Consider the following 16,829-nt stretch of genomic DNA (forward strand, 5'->3'; position numbering starts at 1 on the left):
GTTCTCACATGGTAGAAGGTGCTAGGGAAGTCCGTGGGGTGTCTTTTATAAGAACAGCAATCCCAGTCATGAGGGTTCATGAACTAATGAACTAATTATCTCCCAAAGCACCCCCCCCCTTCTAATACCATCACATCAGGCATTAGGGTTTCAACATATGAATTTTGGGGAGACACAAATATTCAGACCATTGCACCTCTGATGGAGAGGTTTGGGATACCTAGGGAGGTTTGAGGCCATTGGGAAATTTGGGGATTTCTAGGGAGGGATTTGGAGTCACATCCCCAGTAGGGAATGTTCATCAAGGGTCTGGATGAGGGGAAACTGACAAGAAGTGCCCTGAGCAGGATGAGAGGAAGGACAGAAGGGCAGCTGGGATAGGAAAAGGAGTTGCCCAGTGCCTCCACTTCCTGGCCTCCCAGGCCCTCCCCACCACTTTGGCCTCCACACCATTCCCTGCAAAACTGGTCACTAAGTCACCAATGCACCTGTTCTGCAGTGCTCTACATGGTTGGCTGCACCCAGAAAGCCTCTCAGACTTGCAGCAAACATTCCAGGAGGGCTCACTTGTGCCTGGCCTTGGGCTGAGCTCTGGGGACACAGAATGGGTCATACCTGGTCCCTGCCCTTAGGGAATTCACAGGCCAGCGGGGAGGCAGACATTGAAGGGCAGCACAGTACGATTAGGACAGTGACAGGGGAAAGCACAGGGTGATTTAGGAAGCCAGAGGGCTTCCTGGAGGAGGTGGCTCCTGAGTGAAGCCGTGAAGAGTGGGTTGGAAAAGGGCATCCCCAGCACATGGAGGGAAGCAGCAGCGCCTCACCTGGAACTTTGCTCTGTACTGTAGAAGTCAAGCAGGGGTGGTGGGGCACGAGGCTGAAGAGGTTATGGCAGGCAAGGTCACAGAGCACTTCAAATGCCAGTGCCTGGAGGTTGGATTCTGTCCTGAGGGTAAGGAGGTAAGTTTTGTTTTGATCTTTTGCTTTTTTTTTTTTTTTTTCTTTCTGGATGCCTTCTCATCCCTTGCCTCATAATTGTCATCTCTGCATTTTGAGATATTTCTTCCAGTCAGGTTTGCCACAGAGGGTTTTCAAGCAGGTAAGGAACATGACCAACTGTGCTTTAGAAACATTGTTCTCCCTACTCCGCGGAGCAGCAGCAGTGTGGATTAGCAGGGGTGACAGCGGAGGTAGGGAGATCAGGGAGAAGGCAGGGGCTGACCTGAGCCATGGCAGGGCACGTGGGGATGGGGAAAGGGAAGGAGCATCGAGGTTGGACCCATACTGTGCCCAGCACTAGTTGACAACTAATCTAGTGTTTGATGAATGGCTGAATGAATGGAAACCCAAGTAACCATCTTGGGTGACTGGATGAATAATAAGGATGGTAGATTACGCGAGACTCTTCTGTTGGCAAGTTCACGGGAACCACCCTGAGCTGGATGAAGCCCAAAGAGGAATTAATCACAAGGATCCCAGGGTATCTAACGGGACCCAAAGGCCAGAAGTGAAGAGTCTCTAGAAACCCAAGGAAGTGTCTTGCTCTGCCTGTGCCTTGGCTTCAAGCTGCTCTCTTTTTTCCTCAACCCTCCCTGCCTCTTTCCCTGGGGACCTTATCTCTTCCCTGACCTCAATACACCTATGACTCTCAAATGTCTTTTATTGTCCATTCTGCTCCATCTTGGATGTCTGCCCCTAGAGTGTCCACATGTGCCAAACTGAACTCACCAGTTCCCCTCCTAACCTGATCATTTATTCAATACATTTTTTTAACTGAGCACCTACTATGTGCTGGGATGAGCTTTTAAAGTTTCCTCTGCTTCTCCTCTGTATTTCCAACCCCGAGCATGGGAACCAGAGTTATGAGCCTTGATTTCCCGTCTCATCCCCTAAATCCCATCAGACACCAAGTCTAGTAAATTCTACCTAGTAATGCTGTGTCCACCTTCACTGCCAATACCTTAGTCTGGCCACATGATTCAATGTCTGACTTCACAGTTCTCCTGCCCTATCACAAGCCTCTGGTACCTTTTATTGCTGTGTTTCTGCAGGGCAGAGACGGGGACAGAAACAGGATAGTGGAGAGGCAGTGACAGACATAGTTTGCCTCATGTTTTCACTGCATGACCATTTTGCTGTGTGCCACAAAATCTCAGTGGCATGCAAACATTTATTCTCATACTCCTGGGTCTTCACGTTGACTGTAGGTTGGCTAAAGCGAGCTTGGATGGGCAGCTCTGCTTCAGGCTGCCAGTCTGCCTCAGCTGGGCACCTCCCTGTTGTGGGCTGGGCCCAGGTCTGCTCCACTGGGTCCAGGCTGAAGGAACAGTTCTGGGCCATGTTCTGATGGTTTCTGACCCAAAGAGAAGAGCTTCTCTCTTGGTTTGGGTTCCCCCAAAAGCCGACCCCGAGACAAGGATTGGGTGTAGTCAGCTTATCTGAAAGGTGATCCCAGGGAGTACCAGTGAAGCAGTGGCAAAGTGAGTTGAAGAAGAGAGAAAAGCTCCCCCGCAAAAATTGTGCGACCACTGTGGTCAACTATGTCCCATCGGGGACCCTCTGTGGAATAGAGAATCTGACTACCCTCACTGGGTGACAGCTGTCCTTGGGAACATTAAATCTCCTGCACTTTGGGGTTGCCCTGAGCAAGCTCCCAGGGTGATGGAGAAAGCCTTGGACACAGAAACATACAGAACACTAAGGGTGGGAAGCTGTCAGATGCTTGAGGACTATCCATTGCACCTGTGTTGAACTTCAAGATGAGCTGAGGGGATACGGGCTGGGGAATCAACAGTGTCTGGCACACTCTCTTTTACACAACACCCATCTATCAAATCTCAGGAAAGACTCTGTGTAGTCTTGCTTGGGTTATGTGTCCATCCGTGAGCCAATCACAATGGCCAGGGCATTAGAGCACCAGTTTGGGGTCATGTATTCCCCTCATGGGGGTACAGAGTGAGGAAAGCCCCACTTGAACCCATGGACTAATTTCTCCACAAAGAGAAGATTATAGAAGCTCAGGCTTTTCTGGTGGATTCCAAGAGACCACAAGAGTTCAAGTAGTTTTTTGCTGCTGAATTCTCTGCCCATTAGCATTCTATCCTGGAATTAGGGAGCGGTATCTCAGGTTTACACCCCACTGTGATGCCTTTTTTTTTTTTTTTTTTGCAGTACGCGGGCCTCTCACTGTTGTGGCCTCTCCCGTTGTGGAGCACAGGCTCCGGGTGCGCAGGCTCAGCGGCCATGGCTCACAGGCCCAGCCACTCCGCGGCATGTGGGATCTACCCGGACCGGGGCACAAACCCGTGTCCCCTGCATTGGCAGGCTGACTCTCAACCACTGCACCACCAGGGAAGCCCTGTGATGCCATTTTTAATTCTACCTGCTCCGAATCTCCTCTGGTCAGCCCCTCACTTAAACCCACTCCTTGTACAAATGTGTTTCCATCAGGCTCTTTGGGTTCTTGTAACATGCTACTTGAAATTCCTCACTCCAACTCCATCTCCACCTTAAAAGAGCTTAAAGAAGCAGGGATGTGGGTTTTGTTGTTTCTGTTCATAATTTTATCCTCAGTGCCTGACACATTACAGATGCTCAAGAATTTTCTGAATAAATGAGTAAGCAGGTTTTGAGGGAGGGAAGATAAGTTCAGTTTGGGACATGACGAATTTGATAAACTCTGCTGGATGCTAACTCCATTGCCCAGAGAAACTCACACCTCAATTTAAACTGTATACTGGCAATTAGAGGATCTTAGATTTGGAGACTCACAAAATCATAGCCACATAACATCCCAGCATCTTAGGGTCACTGAACTATCAAAACTTAGGCCCCACCAGAAGCCAGAGTAGATTCGGGAGCAAGGATGCTTAACCTGAGTGAGACTGGGGCAGATGCATAACCACCCTGAAATTTGTGTAACGTCTGTGTGAAGGTGCATATATCCATTTTCTGAGGAGCAGTTTCAGGTTTCATCAGACTTCTAAAGATAAAAAACCACTAACTGTATTACAGTCTGTATAAAAGAAGGAAAAGAGAAATACCCGAGAAGTTGCTGGTATGCGTCTAGAGTATCTCTGGAAGGATATACAGGAAATGGGAACATTGGTTAGCTCTGGGGAGAGCAGGTTGGGGCTGGGGGATCAGTGAGAGAAAGACGTTTCACTGCATGCTTCGTGGACTATAAATTTTGAATAATGAAAATGTACTACCTTTTATTAAGTTAAAACTTTAAAAAATTAAAATTATGGGGATTTCCTGGCAATCCAGTGGTTAGGACTCCAGCTTTCACTGCCGAGGGCCCAGGTTCGATCCCAGGCTGGGGCACTGAGATGCCACCTGCCACGCATCGCAGCCAAAAAAAAAAAAAATTACAGTTATGATTGATCCTGTTAAGTGACCAGAGACGTAAATTAAAAACTAGATACCATTTGTACCACCAGTTAAATGAAAATTAAGAGAGATTAATAAAGCCCAGTGTTGGCAAAGACATGGAGAAAAGGGCACTTTTGTCCATTGTTGGTGGGAGGGTGAAGTGGGACCTTTTGGATGGCAACCTGGCAGTAGCGCAGTGGCTATCTAAATGAATACTATTCAGATCCTTTAAATATCATCTTCCTGATATCTTTCCTATAAAAATATGCAGACAAGAGGACAAAGATTTATATACATGGATGTTCACTGCAATATCATGTGTAATAACAAAAAATTAGGAAAAAAACCCTAAGTGTCCCTCAATAAGGAAATGGTTAAATAAATTATGGATTAACTATATATGAAATTCCATGCTGCCATCATAATGAACAAGGTAGATATGCATGTGTGACATGGAAGGAAGTCCATGGTACATTGTTACCTGGGAAAAGGTTGTAGAACATGTATGCATAAGCACACTTCCTTTTTCTTTTTGAAAATAGTGACAATAAAAAAACCCAAAACAGGCTGTATACAGAAAACTATGTGTGTATGTATATTTAAATATATTACTTGTGTGTGCATCAGAAAAGGTCTTGAAGGTACATTACCACGGAAACAGCAGGCATGGGTAACAGTGAGAAGGGGGACATGGAGGGAAAGCAAGAAAAGGGGGACTTGGGCTTTGTGATTCATTCATACACAATAAGCATGCATTACTCGGTAAAAAAATAAAAAAAGAAGCAGCACCAACTTAGAAACTGTCTGTTCCAATCTTGACCCAAAGCTGGGACACCTTCTTGGAGCCACTTTGGGCCCTCAGCGTGCCCACCCAGAGGATGCAGGAGGCTTCCCTGGGGGAAGCAGTACCCTCTGTACTCTCCCCCACCCAGCCCCTCTTCCCGCACCACCTGGGGGTCCCTGCCTGGCATCAGCTGAGGGCTTAGGGTGAGGGTTCAGTTGGCAGCAGGATTGCAGGGACAGAGGAGGACCCTCTGGATCCCCAAGCCCTGCTCTAAGCCTGACCCTGGAGTCCTGCTGTGGCCCCACCAGCTGACCACTCCTGGATCTGCCCTGTTCCAGCCTCATGTCCCCCTGAGGGGAAGCCTGAACCTCTCACTGTGGCAGTCAAGCTCCTTCAGGACTGGCCCCAGGCTTTCCAGCACTGCAACTGCCACACTAGCCAGAACGTCTTTCACTCTTTACATTCCGAGTCCCTACCTCTAATACCATTGCTCTTCCCATTCCTGCTGTCCCAAACTCCTTTCCCACCCTCAACTCCAATCTTTTCTCTCCTACCTTCCCTGACTGAAGCCTTATTCTCCTATTTGTCCCACAAGACCCTGTTCACATGTCACCTCCTCCAGGAAGTCTCCCATGTTCCTTCCGGCAAGAAGGGTCCCCTCTCGCTTCTGAGCCTCCGTTTCTACGTTGTGACTCTGTGTCAAGCACCCAAAGGGGCCCAGGCTAGGTGTCAATTCATCACAATTTATTAAACTGTGCAGATTCCCATTTTCCAGACGAGGAAACTGAGACCCAAAGAGTAACTTGCCCAAGGTCACCTCCAACATGCAGACCCCTGCCATGATGTCTCTGCTGCTCGTGTCCATGGGCCTCATGGAAGCACTTCAGGTACAGTCATCCTCCGCTGACCCCATCCCCTAGCTGCTGGCTTCTGAAGTCTGCCGGATGCTTCGCTTGGAGATCGCTCAGAGCTTGGAGATCGGACAGCCCCAGAGCCTGGTCTCGGGGATCTGTAGCTAGTAGTTCCCAAGCCCCTTCCCCTCCAGGTGTGTCTGGGGCCCTTACTCTTCTCAGCTCAGTGGAGGGGGAAGCTGGATAACAGGGCTCCCGTTCTCCCAGGGCCTAATCTCTCAGTCCTTGCTGCTCCCCCTGCCTCAGGCCCAGAGCCACCCCATCACACGACGAGACCTCTTCTCTCGAGAAATGCCCCTGGACATGGCCCTGGCCTCCTTTGACGACCAGTATGCTGGCTGTGCCGCAGCCATGGCGGCGGCTCTCCCGGATCTCAACCGCACGGAGTTCCAGGCCAACAAAGTGTACGCCGATGTCTGGGCTCAGGCAAGCAGCCAGTGGCAGGAGCGCCAGGCCTGGGGGTCCAAGTGGGGCCTCAGCCCTACCCGTCTGTCCCCGCCCGCAGGCTTCCGAGAAGAGCACGGGGTGGCCCTCCTGGCCTACACAGCTAACAGCCCCCTGCACAAAGAATTCAACGCGGCCGTGCGCGAGGCTGGCCGCTCCCGGCTCCACTACCTCCACCACTTCTCCTTCAAGACACTCCACTTCCTGCTGACTGAGGCCCTGCAGCTGCTGGGCAGGGGCCAGCGTCCACCCCAGTGCCGCCAGGTGTTCCGAGGGGTGCAGGGCCTACGCTTCCGGCCAGCAGGGCCCGGGGCCACCGTCAGGCTGGGGGGCTTTGCCTCTGCATCCTTGCAGAATGTTGCAGCCCAGCAGTTTGGGGAAGACACCTTCTTCGGCATCTGGACCTGCCTCGGGGCCCCTATCAAGGGCTACTCCTTTTTCCCTGGGGAGGAGGAGGTGCTGATCCCTCCCTTCGAGACCTTCCAGGTGATCAATGCCAGCAGACCGGCCCAGGGCCCCACCCGCATCTACCTCCGGGCCCTGGGCCAGCGCAGCATGTACAACTGTGAGTACATCAAAGGTGAGCAGGGCACGTGCCAGCCAGCAGCTGGGCGGAAGGTGGCCTTGCCCGTCCCGTTTTCAGAAGATACATACAGAGATATTAGAAACAGTGAGAAGGACCGAGTCCTGTCCCCCAGCCCCTCCACCCCTTCCGTCCAAGGAGAGACATAACCTTCTTAAGTAGCACGCTTGCTTCTCGACCCTGGAGGTGTCTAAGCCAGAGCTGGCCACTTGCCTGCGGGGAGACTGAAGAGGGTTTCCTGACCAACGCAGATGTCTTTGGCCATCTGAGGGCCAAAGAGACTTGGTGTCAGGCTTTCCTCCCAGCTGGAAGCTGCTGCCAGAAATGAGTAAGCGGCCCACCCCAGTTTTCTGAGAGGAGTGTGTTTATTTGACTGAACAGAACCCCTGTGCCGTCATGTGTGCTGGCGGGGGTGGGGTGGGGTGGTGAGCCAGCAGTCAGGTGCATTACCTCTAAATTCCAGCTTGGGCTCTGGCAGGTCTCGGATGCTTTCCTGTCCATCCTCCCTGGACCATCCAGAGGAGTAATCATGAAGATGGGCCCAGGTCCTTAACCTCTGAAGGGGCTGTGGGCTGCTGGTCCTCGTTGAGGGATGCCCAGGGGCCTGTGAGGCCCACTTTTCATATCAATAGTTAGAGGCAGGCTGTTGGCTGGACCCATGGACCACATCTCAAGGGATAAGGTCCAGCGCGGCTTCAGTTACCACCTTGGACAGCATCACGAGCGTGCACGAGTTGATGGAAGGTGAAGGAGACACACAAACTAGCCCCTCCTTGGCTGGGACAAGACATGGGAGAGGGAGAGGCGGGTGTGGCATGAAGGCAAAGTTACAGGCCGGGGGGGCAGGAGGAGTGCCCAGATGACCCTGGCTTCAAGGGCTGGTGCCTTTCTGGCCCTGCTATTCATGGGTCAAGTCAAACCCAGGCAAGGGAGGTCCCACTGTAAGGAAGCAGAATCAGGAGAAAACACACCAGCTTCTCCTAGAGCAAGTCAGGGATGGACCACGGGGCTCTGGAGTCCCTTACCATCCCGAGAGCTGCTGAGCCTTTGATTCTTTGCTGTTTCTTCCCTACAGACAAGCAGTGCAAGTCAGGGCCCTGCCATCTGGATAACTCAGGTGAGGGCTGTGGGCATCTGTGGGGCTCTGCTGGGGGCTGAGCTGGCTATCCTGGGTCTGGGCCCCTCTCCTGGATGGACATCCCCCATAAAATAAAAACAACGCCCTTTCAATCAAAAAAAGTAGACTCCCTTAAGCAGACACCTGTGGGAGGTTGCTAACCCTCCCCACTGAATGTGTATGTGGGAGATGGCCACCCAGCCTGGGGCCGTCTCCGCCTTCCCAGGAGTCCACTGACCAGAGCCCAGAGAGCTCCAGGCTGCACTGAGGCGACGGAGGGAAGGGCCACTCCACAAAGTCCTCCTGGGCCTTCTCCTCCTCCTGCCACAGAGCCCTCGGTCTGTTACTGCCTTCAGAGCTCTCTCAGACCACCTCCCAAGATCAAGGTCAGGTCTTGGCTTCTGGAGACCTGGGCTCTAGCCCAGGCTCTGCCCTAACTCTCTCTGTGACCAAACATCTCTCTCTGGGCCTCAGTTTCCCTATCTGCATAGTAGGCATATCGGACTAGACGGTCCCCAGGTTCCCTTTGGCTTGAACACCTGCTGTGCCAGGTCCTGCCTCAGCCACCACTTCTCTAGGCGGGAACAGGCCATTCTCAGGGAAGAAATCACAGCCGCCCCTCCCCCTCGGGTCCCGCCTCCTCCCTCAGGGCTCTGAGAACAGCGGATAGGAAGGAGCCCCAGCCACCCTTCTCCATGACACAGTACCACTCAGGGTTCCGTGAATCCTCACCATGATCCAATGATGCAGGTAATGTCATCACCCCTGTTCCACAGATGAGAGAAGGCAGGCACAAAGAGATGATGCAACCAGCCCCACACACAGAACTAGAAAAGTGTTCGGTCCAAACAGCCTGGTCCTGGAGCTGAACCTGGAACCACCGTACCAGGCTGGCCCCCACCTCCTCAGATATCATCTCATTTTATCCTTACTGGACAACTATCGACTGGAAGGAGGTGGGACAGGGAGTATCATCCTCATTATATAGTAAAGTGAGACTCGGAGACAGAAGTGACTTGCTCCAGGTGAGAGTGAGTTAGTGGCAGAGTCAAGACCAGCCAGGTCTCCAGACGCCAACTCAGCCTCTTTGAGGTCTGATAACGTAATTTCAAGCACTGCGAGAGTTTAGGATTCCCGCCCCCCTCCCCATCCCCCATCCCAGTGCACCAGCAACTCTCCCACCAGAGTTTGAGCAGAGGAGCAAAGACCTGCATCACCAGATCCCACTCAGATCTCTAACCCTTTTCATCCCACCCTGCAGTGCCTCAGCTGTGTCAGTAGGAGACTGGGGGACAGACCTAAGGACCTCTGGAAGGGGAACTGGGGCTCTCCTTGGTCTCATCTCCACCTTCCTCCCTAATTTTGTGTATCAGTCAGCTCACTCTGCTCTTTTCATCTTGTTTCTTTGTGTATCTCACGTTGCCCCTACATCTCTGTGCCTCTGTTTTCCCTGCAGCCATGGGTCAGGGCCCCCTGTCTGCAGTCTGGTCCCTTCTACTGCTGCTCTGGTTCCTTGTTGGAGAAGCCTTTCCAGAGAGTCCAGGACTCCTCTAATCCATCAGCCACTGAACAGCTCTGCCGTCACCTCTGCCCAACATGAGGCTGTCAGCCACATGTATGCTTTAGGCGTGGCCAAGATCTGCAATAATTCCATCTGGAGGGAACTCTGGGATTTTCTCTGGCAGCTGCCAGGCTTGCTAGCGGGAAGAGGAAAATGTAGGGACTGGGCCTCATCCAGGGGTCTAGGAGTAAGACGGTGAATAGAGGTGGGGGGACTGCAGGACAGGTAACCACTCACTTGGAGATAGAAGATTAAAGTCGTTTGGAGGTGGGGCGATTGGGGAGAACAGTACTTGGCCATGGTATTTGCTGATACTACTCAAATGCTTCCCATGTACACCTGGACTGCTCCTATTCGCTCCTCCAGGAAGCCTTCTCTGGCCTCTCCACCCTGCTGGGTTAGGGGCCCTGCCTCTGTGCTCCCAAAGGGCCATGGTCTCCCAAGTCCAACTGTGAGCTTATGAGGGCAGGGACGGCGTCCAAGGCACAGAGGTGGTGCCAGAAGATGTGTGGAAGTCAGAAAGGAACAAATAAATACCTTGTGAATGCTGGTTCCTGTACTGCCCCTACCTTGGGCACCTTCAAGCTCTCCGGATGTCACTGTGTGGGAACAGGGTAGACTGGATCTCATTTTCTTGTCAGCAAAGATGTAATTTCTGCTCTGATGCATGAGTCCTAAGGTCCCTAAGAGGCTGGTCCCCAAGTTCCACCACCATGGGCCCTAAGGATAAGAGAGGACACGGAGGAAGTGATAGGCACACACTTTATTATCAGTCGGGGCTTTGGGGCCAGATCCTTGTGTGGCCTCCTGCTCTGGAAACTGGACCAGGAATCCTGAATTCCCAGTTGCCATCCCTGAGCCCCCAGGTAGGGACAGGCAAGACCAAGTCCCTGTAACAGCAGCCACAGAGGAAGGAAGAGAAGACAGGAAGTGTGGCAGTTCTGTTTGTACTACCTGCACTCTCCTCACTGAAAGCACTAACACTCAGCATCGGAGTTCAGTTCTGTCCCTCCAGGACTGCCCTTTGATCTTGACCCTTCTTAGAGTCCCTCCTCTGCAGGAATCAGGGGAGCGGAAAGTTCTGGCTTTCCCTTGGAGGTTAGGGTACAGAGACAATGAGTACTCCCTCTGGTGTGTGAAGTAAGTAGCGCTGAAGAGAGGATGTTCCAGGCTCTGAGGGCCAGTGGAGAGAGACTGAGTGGCCTGAGGGCCAACCACCACCTGGCCTGGCCATTCCATCCCCGTCTGGAGATGCTGTGGCTGCAGCAGACCCCTGGGACTCACAGGGCCTGCACCAGCACGAGAAGGCTCATCACCAGAGCCATGGAGAAGAAGATGCCCAGGAAGAAACGGTCCATGACACGGGCCAGGCGCTTCCACTCCTCATGGCAGCGCTGGGCAGCCCTGTGTCTGTGGAAGGTGTTGGTGATGGTGGCTACATGGCGCAGCAGGGCTTCCTGATGGCACAGACACCAAGGCTCATGGCAAGGGCCTGCTGGGGGGCCAGCTTCTCTGTCAGGAGGCTGGGGGCTGGGGGATGACTCAGGAGGTCTAGACTGCCCACAGGGCTCCCCTCGTTCCCGCACACACAGGCCCCGCGCCAGGCGTCCCAGCAGGAGGGTCCGAGCCCAGGCTGGCACTGGGCGGGCACTGGGACCACAGTAATGCAAGTTCATGATAAGGATGGTGAGCGCTGTGGAGAAGGTAACCATGGTCATGGTGGCCATGTAGTACTTTCCTGCAAGAGAGGGAAAGGGAACTGAGGCCCCAAACAAGAACTCAGGGAGCCTGAGCTCCCCAACTGCCTGAGCACAAGGAGGAATGAGCTCATTCCCCCGTAAGGCTCGCAGGACCCTCCAAGCCCAATGGATGGAAGCGGGAAGGAGGTAAGGGCCAAGGGCTCCCTCTCCCGCATTCCCCCGTCAGGTTCTCAGAAGCGACCTGCTCCCTAATTGTTCCCCCCGACTGCTGGAGGCTGGACTCACCCACAGTCCCGTGAAAGTCACGCTCTTAAATAGAACCAGCATGATCTGAAGCAAGTTATAACAGAACCTTCCTCACAGGTGTGTGGTGCTGCTTCCTTGAGTTAATAAACGTCAAGTGTTTAGGAGACCGCCTGACACGCAGTGAGTACTTAGTATGGTTTGCCTGTGATTATAACACTGGGGATGTCGACCTTCCTCCATCAAGTCCTTGAGGAAAGAGCAACTCTTTCCTCTGCCCCTTCTCCCTGGAAGGGGCCGACCTCTTCCCCCTCAATCTCAGAACGAGGCCGGACCCCAAGATGGTCGGCGGGGCCCCTCCGCTGACCCAGGCCGGTCCGGCTCCCACTCCTGCACCTGCGGACACCCGCGCACTTCAAACCCGGGTTGAGGGCGTCCTCTTCCGGCCCCCTCCCCCGCCACCCGGGGCCCTCAGAGCTCACCGATGAGCGGCACGCTCTCGGCCGGCGGCATGCTCTCGGCCAGGAGCAGCTGGAAGACCGTGAGCGCCAGCAGCACGGTGACGCCGAGCGACACCTTCTCGCCCGAGTCGGCGGGCAGGTGGAAGGCGAGAGGCGCCAGCAGCGAGATGAGCACGCAGGGCAGCAGCAGGTTGCACACGTAGGCGGCGGCGCGGCGGCGCAGCAGCAGCGTGAAGGTCACGTCCGGGTAGGGCTCGGAGCAGCAGCCGTAGGTGAGCACGCGCCGCCGGGCCGGCATGCCCAGCACACGCCACTCCACGTTCTCCACGAAGTCGGCCAGGCTGGCGGCGGCGCCGCGCGTCTGTACGTCCAGCTGGTGCCCGCCGTGCGTCCACGAGCCGAACGTCAGGCCGCAGCGCTGCGCGTCGAATGGGAAGGCCGACACGTCCACGCGGCACGAGCTGCGCGTGATGGCCGGCGCGTCCCAGCGCACGGCGCCGTCGTGCCGCAGGACCACGTTGGTGCTGGCTGAGGCTGGCGCCTGCGCATCCGCCCTGCGGGCAGGGGGTGGGGCTGCCTGAGGCGCCGTGGCCTGGGAGGTAAGGGCTGCCCCTTGAAAGGGGTGCGCTTCCGGCCCGCTGGGGGCGGCACAGAGGGCAAAGGGAGCGGTAGAGAGGGCCCTCTGTGCCTTTGGAGGCCTAGCGGGGCCGGCGCCTGTAAGGCCGAGAACGAGACACAGACCTAGCTCAAAAGTTGGCGCGGGGCGCACGGTGGCTTTCCTTGAGTGTCATCTGCAAAGCTCCTAGAGGGGCCCTGAGGAAAATATGCGGAGCTATGTGTTGTCTGGGAAGCACAGAACTGGCTTAGGCGGCATAAGGGACTACAGAGGGCTAAGCCCTGAAGGAAATCCCTAGGCAGGCCCTGGGGTGCCCTGAGAAAAGGGTGGAGAGTGCCATAAAGAGGCACTTGTGTCCCAGAACCCCTTCTGCGAGAGATACAGAATTGGCCCTGGACCACACGGAGGATTCCTAGGAGACACTCAGCCTGGGTTGGCTTGAGAGCCTAAAGTGGAGGTGCCGTCAAGGGGCTGTGAGGTCCCTCCTGCAGGCCCTTGCCATGAGCGTGTGTGTGTGTGGGGGGGGGGGGGGGGTCAGGAAGCCCTACTGCACCATGCAGCCACAATTGCCAACACCTTCCTGGCAGCATAGAAGGGTCCTAGGGGAAAGCGTCTAGGGCACCATAGGAGCCGGGTTTGATGTGGAGGATGGGGGACAAGTGCATCACCAGAGCCAAGGGCAACTCTAGGGAGGGGTAGGAGAGGGAAGGGGCCCAGGTAGGAAGTACTTGTTATAGAGTATGATGTCCGGTCGCCACACGAGACTGCTGGGGATGCGGATGGCATCCAGGCCACCATAGGCGTCAGGGTCCCATCGTAGGTAGGCATCTGTCCACTCCTGTCGGATCCACAGGTACAGGGTCAGCACCTGGTTCCGCTCATCCTAGTTGGGGGCAGAGAGTGGGCATAGATGTGGACAGACGTCTGCACATAGCCTGCCCTGTGTGTGCACACTCACCTATAGAGCTCTGGTCAGCACCCGCAAACCTGACTTGCCCATACAGTTCAGTTCCCAGCCAGCCTTGCTAGGTGACCTTGGCAGGTCCTTCTCTTCTCTGGGCCTGAGTTTCCTCAGAAGTTACATGGGTGGTAATCTCTGCTAGGCATGGATTCAAGTGTGCAAAGTATTGGGCACACTGTGGGCGCCCAACAGTTAGGCTCCAACAGTTGGTAGCTGTTATTGTTGCTAATCTTAATGTTTACAGGAAAGAATTGATTGGAGATTAATCCCAGTCTCCCATTCCCCCATTCCTTGACACTGTCACCAGCACACTCCACGACTATACAACAACCAACGCACCATGTCGATGATCTGGGACAACGTCACTTCCAGGGTCACGTTCAGAGCCTGGTCTGTGTCTGCCACAGGTCTCAGGGCACTTGTGTAGTTGGCAAAGAGGTCTCGGAACAGCTTGTGTGCCAGCCTGCCCTCAGCTCCGAAGCACTCTGGGGGACCAGTAAGAAAGGGTGTCCATCCGAGACCCTAGTCCAGGGGCCTCTGCTCACAACCTGTACCCTCCACAAGACTGAGGCCCTGTCAGCTGCTCCACTGTCTCACAGCTGTCTAACTGTCCCTGTTCTCTGTCTCTCTACCTGTGGCTCTAGTTCCTCCCTGGCCTGCCTCCAAGGATAGATGAGGTGAAGGCCATAGTGTGAGTAGGTACTATCTTCTGAAGCAAGGCTGATGGGTTTCTTCCCCACCATTCCCTTCCCAAGGACCTGGATTCTGCTTGCCCCACCACAAATGCTGGAGGGGCTGGGAATTCCCTGACAGTCCAGTGGTTAAGATTCCACGCTTCCACTGCAGCGGGCACGGGTTCGATTCCTGGTTGGAGAACTAAGATCCTGCATGGCGTGTGATGTGGCCAAAACAAAACAAACAAAAGAACAAATGCTGGAGGGGCCCAAACAGATGGCAAGAGTCCCAGTTCTCAACCAGGCATCCAGAACCCTGTTGCCCTGCCTCTTCCAGTCCCTCCAGCCTGTCTCTGCTTCTCTAGCTGCACTTCAGTTGATGTCTTCAAAGCTTCTGACACTATGGGCCTCTCCTTCCTGAAAACACACTCTTCCCCGGGTTTTGTGACACATCCCATTGTCCTCAGTCCTTTTTTTTTTTCTCAGTCCTTGATTTAGGTATTGTTCCCCAGAATCTTGTCCTTTGCCCTTGTCTCCTTTTTTCTTCAGCCCAGATTTTTCTCCTGAGCTCCGACCTGAATGTCCTAAATGTCCTGTAGGCACTTTAAACTGTGTAGGGCCAAAATATGAACTTCTTTCCTCCCACCACGTTCTTGTTTTCTTTTTTTCTTTTTTTAAAAATTTATTATTTATTTGGCTGTGCTGGGTCTTAGTTGCAGCACACGGGATCTTCGTTGTGGCGTGCGGGATCATTTCACTTGTGGCGTGTGGACTCTTTAGTTGCGGCATGCAGGCTCTTAGTTGCGGCACGTGGGCTCTTAGTTGCGGCCTGTGGGATCTAGTTCCCTGATCAGGGATCGAACCCGGGCCCCCTGCATTGGGAGCACGGAGTCTTAACTGCTAGACCACCAGGGAAGACTCTCCTCCCTCCATGTTCTGAAACCTGTTCCTTGTCCTGTGTTCCCCATCTCAGCAAACAGCACTCTCCGGTGACCTCAGCTGGAAATCTGGTAATTTGTCTCTCCCTTCTGCCCCTCCTCTCTGCAGACCACTCTGTGCCCGCATCCTGTCAGTCATACTGCTGAATGCTCTTGAATGCTTCATCACCTCTCCAGCTCGGGCCCATCCTCCCTGCATATGGACCACGGCAGCAGCCGCCTCCTCCCTGCTCTCCCACCTCGGGCTCACCTCTCTAACCACCTGCCACACTTCTGAGAGATCAAGCTTTTAAACAAATGAATCTGACTAGACCAGTAGCTGCTTAAACCTGTTCAATGGCTCCCCAGGCCTGCTAGATAAAGCCCAAACTCACCCTTCGCGCTCTGGTCCCCCTGGCTTTCCCAGCCCTATCCCTGGGAGCTGCCCCATCAACTGCTCCCGCCCCAGTCAGGCAAGCCCCCTCTTGCCCTCTTCAGCTCCCCCTCCTCCACACTCCCCAGACAGTGCTTGCTCCCAGCACAGAAATGAAGAGAGAGCACGTGGAGAGAGGTTTGGGGAGCATGGGAACAGCAGCAACGCCCAGAGAGGCCAGGGCTGGTTTACTGAGCATACCTGGCAGGAGTGGGAGCAGAAGCAGAAGGCCCAGACTGGAGACAGAGATGCTGAGGCTGAGGCGGTGGCTGCCGGGCCCCATGGCCTTGCTGCAGCCAGAGGAAGGGCAGGTCTCTGGACAGGAGCCTCCTGGCCTGACCTACGGCAGCATCAGGCCCTGCTGGCAAGGATGGTGTAGACAGTCCCTGCAAGGCAGAAGGAAGACTGGGATCTCTGTTGAGTCCAACTACCCTGCAGGGAGTCCTGCAGCCCTTCCAGTTCCTTGACCCTGCTATTTGTACCTGCCCTGGAATTTTAGTCCTTGGGCCTTGGCATCTACTGTTTCTCCTTCTCTTCTGGCCTCTGCCTCTGCCCTGTTCTTCGCCCCCCACCCCCTTTACCTCTCACTCAGCCTCTCTGTCTCGATTTCCTTCTAGCCGTCCCTCTGTAACTCTTTCTTGGTCTCTGCCTCCCTGACTCTGGTCTTCCTCTCTCTCTTCCTTTCTCCTGCCTCTATTTCAGCCCCCTTGACTTCCTCAAGCCCTTCCCCACACCTGACTCTGGGGGAGCCTGGCGCATTCTCAGCAAGACAGGGACAGGGACTCCATCAGCCCTGAGCCTTCTGAGGCACAGGACAGAAGGCTGTGCCCCCTTTCCCTTTCATTAGCTTAATTACAGAGTTGGGACACCTGTGTCCATGGGAACAGAGCAACTGAAACTGACACCTCAGGTCACTGGGACCTGAATTATTCAAATTCTGTAAGGTAGCACCCATGCTCAGGCCCAACTTGGGGGATTGGAGGGTACAGAGATGCCAGGTCAGGATCTGCAAGAGACTGGGGCTTAAAGGTGTGAGGGGACAGGGCCAGT

At 54.3% G+C, this 16,829-nt stretch overlaps 2 protein-coding genes across 2 annotated transcripts; one reads left to right on the forward strand and one right to left on the reverse strand.

Annotated features, from left to right (window-relative positions):
• Positions 1–5,982: 5,982 nt before the first annotated feature.
• Positions 5,983–9,767, forward strand: ART1 (ADP-ribosyltransferase 1). Its single transcript, XM_060017281.1, has 4 exons — positions 5,983–6,045; positions 6,316–7,093; positions 8,172–8,213; positions 9,670–9,767. Exons 1-4 carry the CDS (start codon positions 5,983–5,985, stop codon positions 9,765–9,767), a joined length of 981 nt encoding a protein of 326 aa, XP_059873264.1.
• Positions 9,768–11,054: 1,287 nt separating this feature from the next.
• CHRNA10 (cholinergic receptor nicotinic alpha 10 subunit) lies at positions 11,055–12,476 on the reverse strand. The gene is made up of 2 exons (XM_060019663.2): positions 12,200–12,476; positions 11,055–11,512 (listed from the first exon to the last, which is right to left on the reverse strand). The coding sequence occupies exons 1-2, from the start codon at positions 12,474–12,476 to the stop codon at positions 11,055–11,057; spliced, it is 735 nt and encodes a 244-aa protein (XP_059875646.2).
• Between the last annotated feature and the right edge of the window lie 4,353 nt (positions 12,477–16,829).

Source organism: Delphinus delphis, chromosome 8 (assembly GCF_949987515.2).
Source record: "Delphinus delphis chromosome 8, mDelDel1.2, whole genome shotgun sequence".
Taxonomy (NCBI): domain Eukaryota; kingdom Metazoa; phylum Chordata; class Mammalia; order Artiodactyla; family Delphinidae; genus Delphinus; species Delphinus delphis.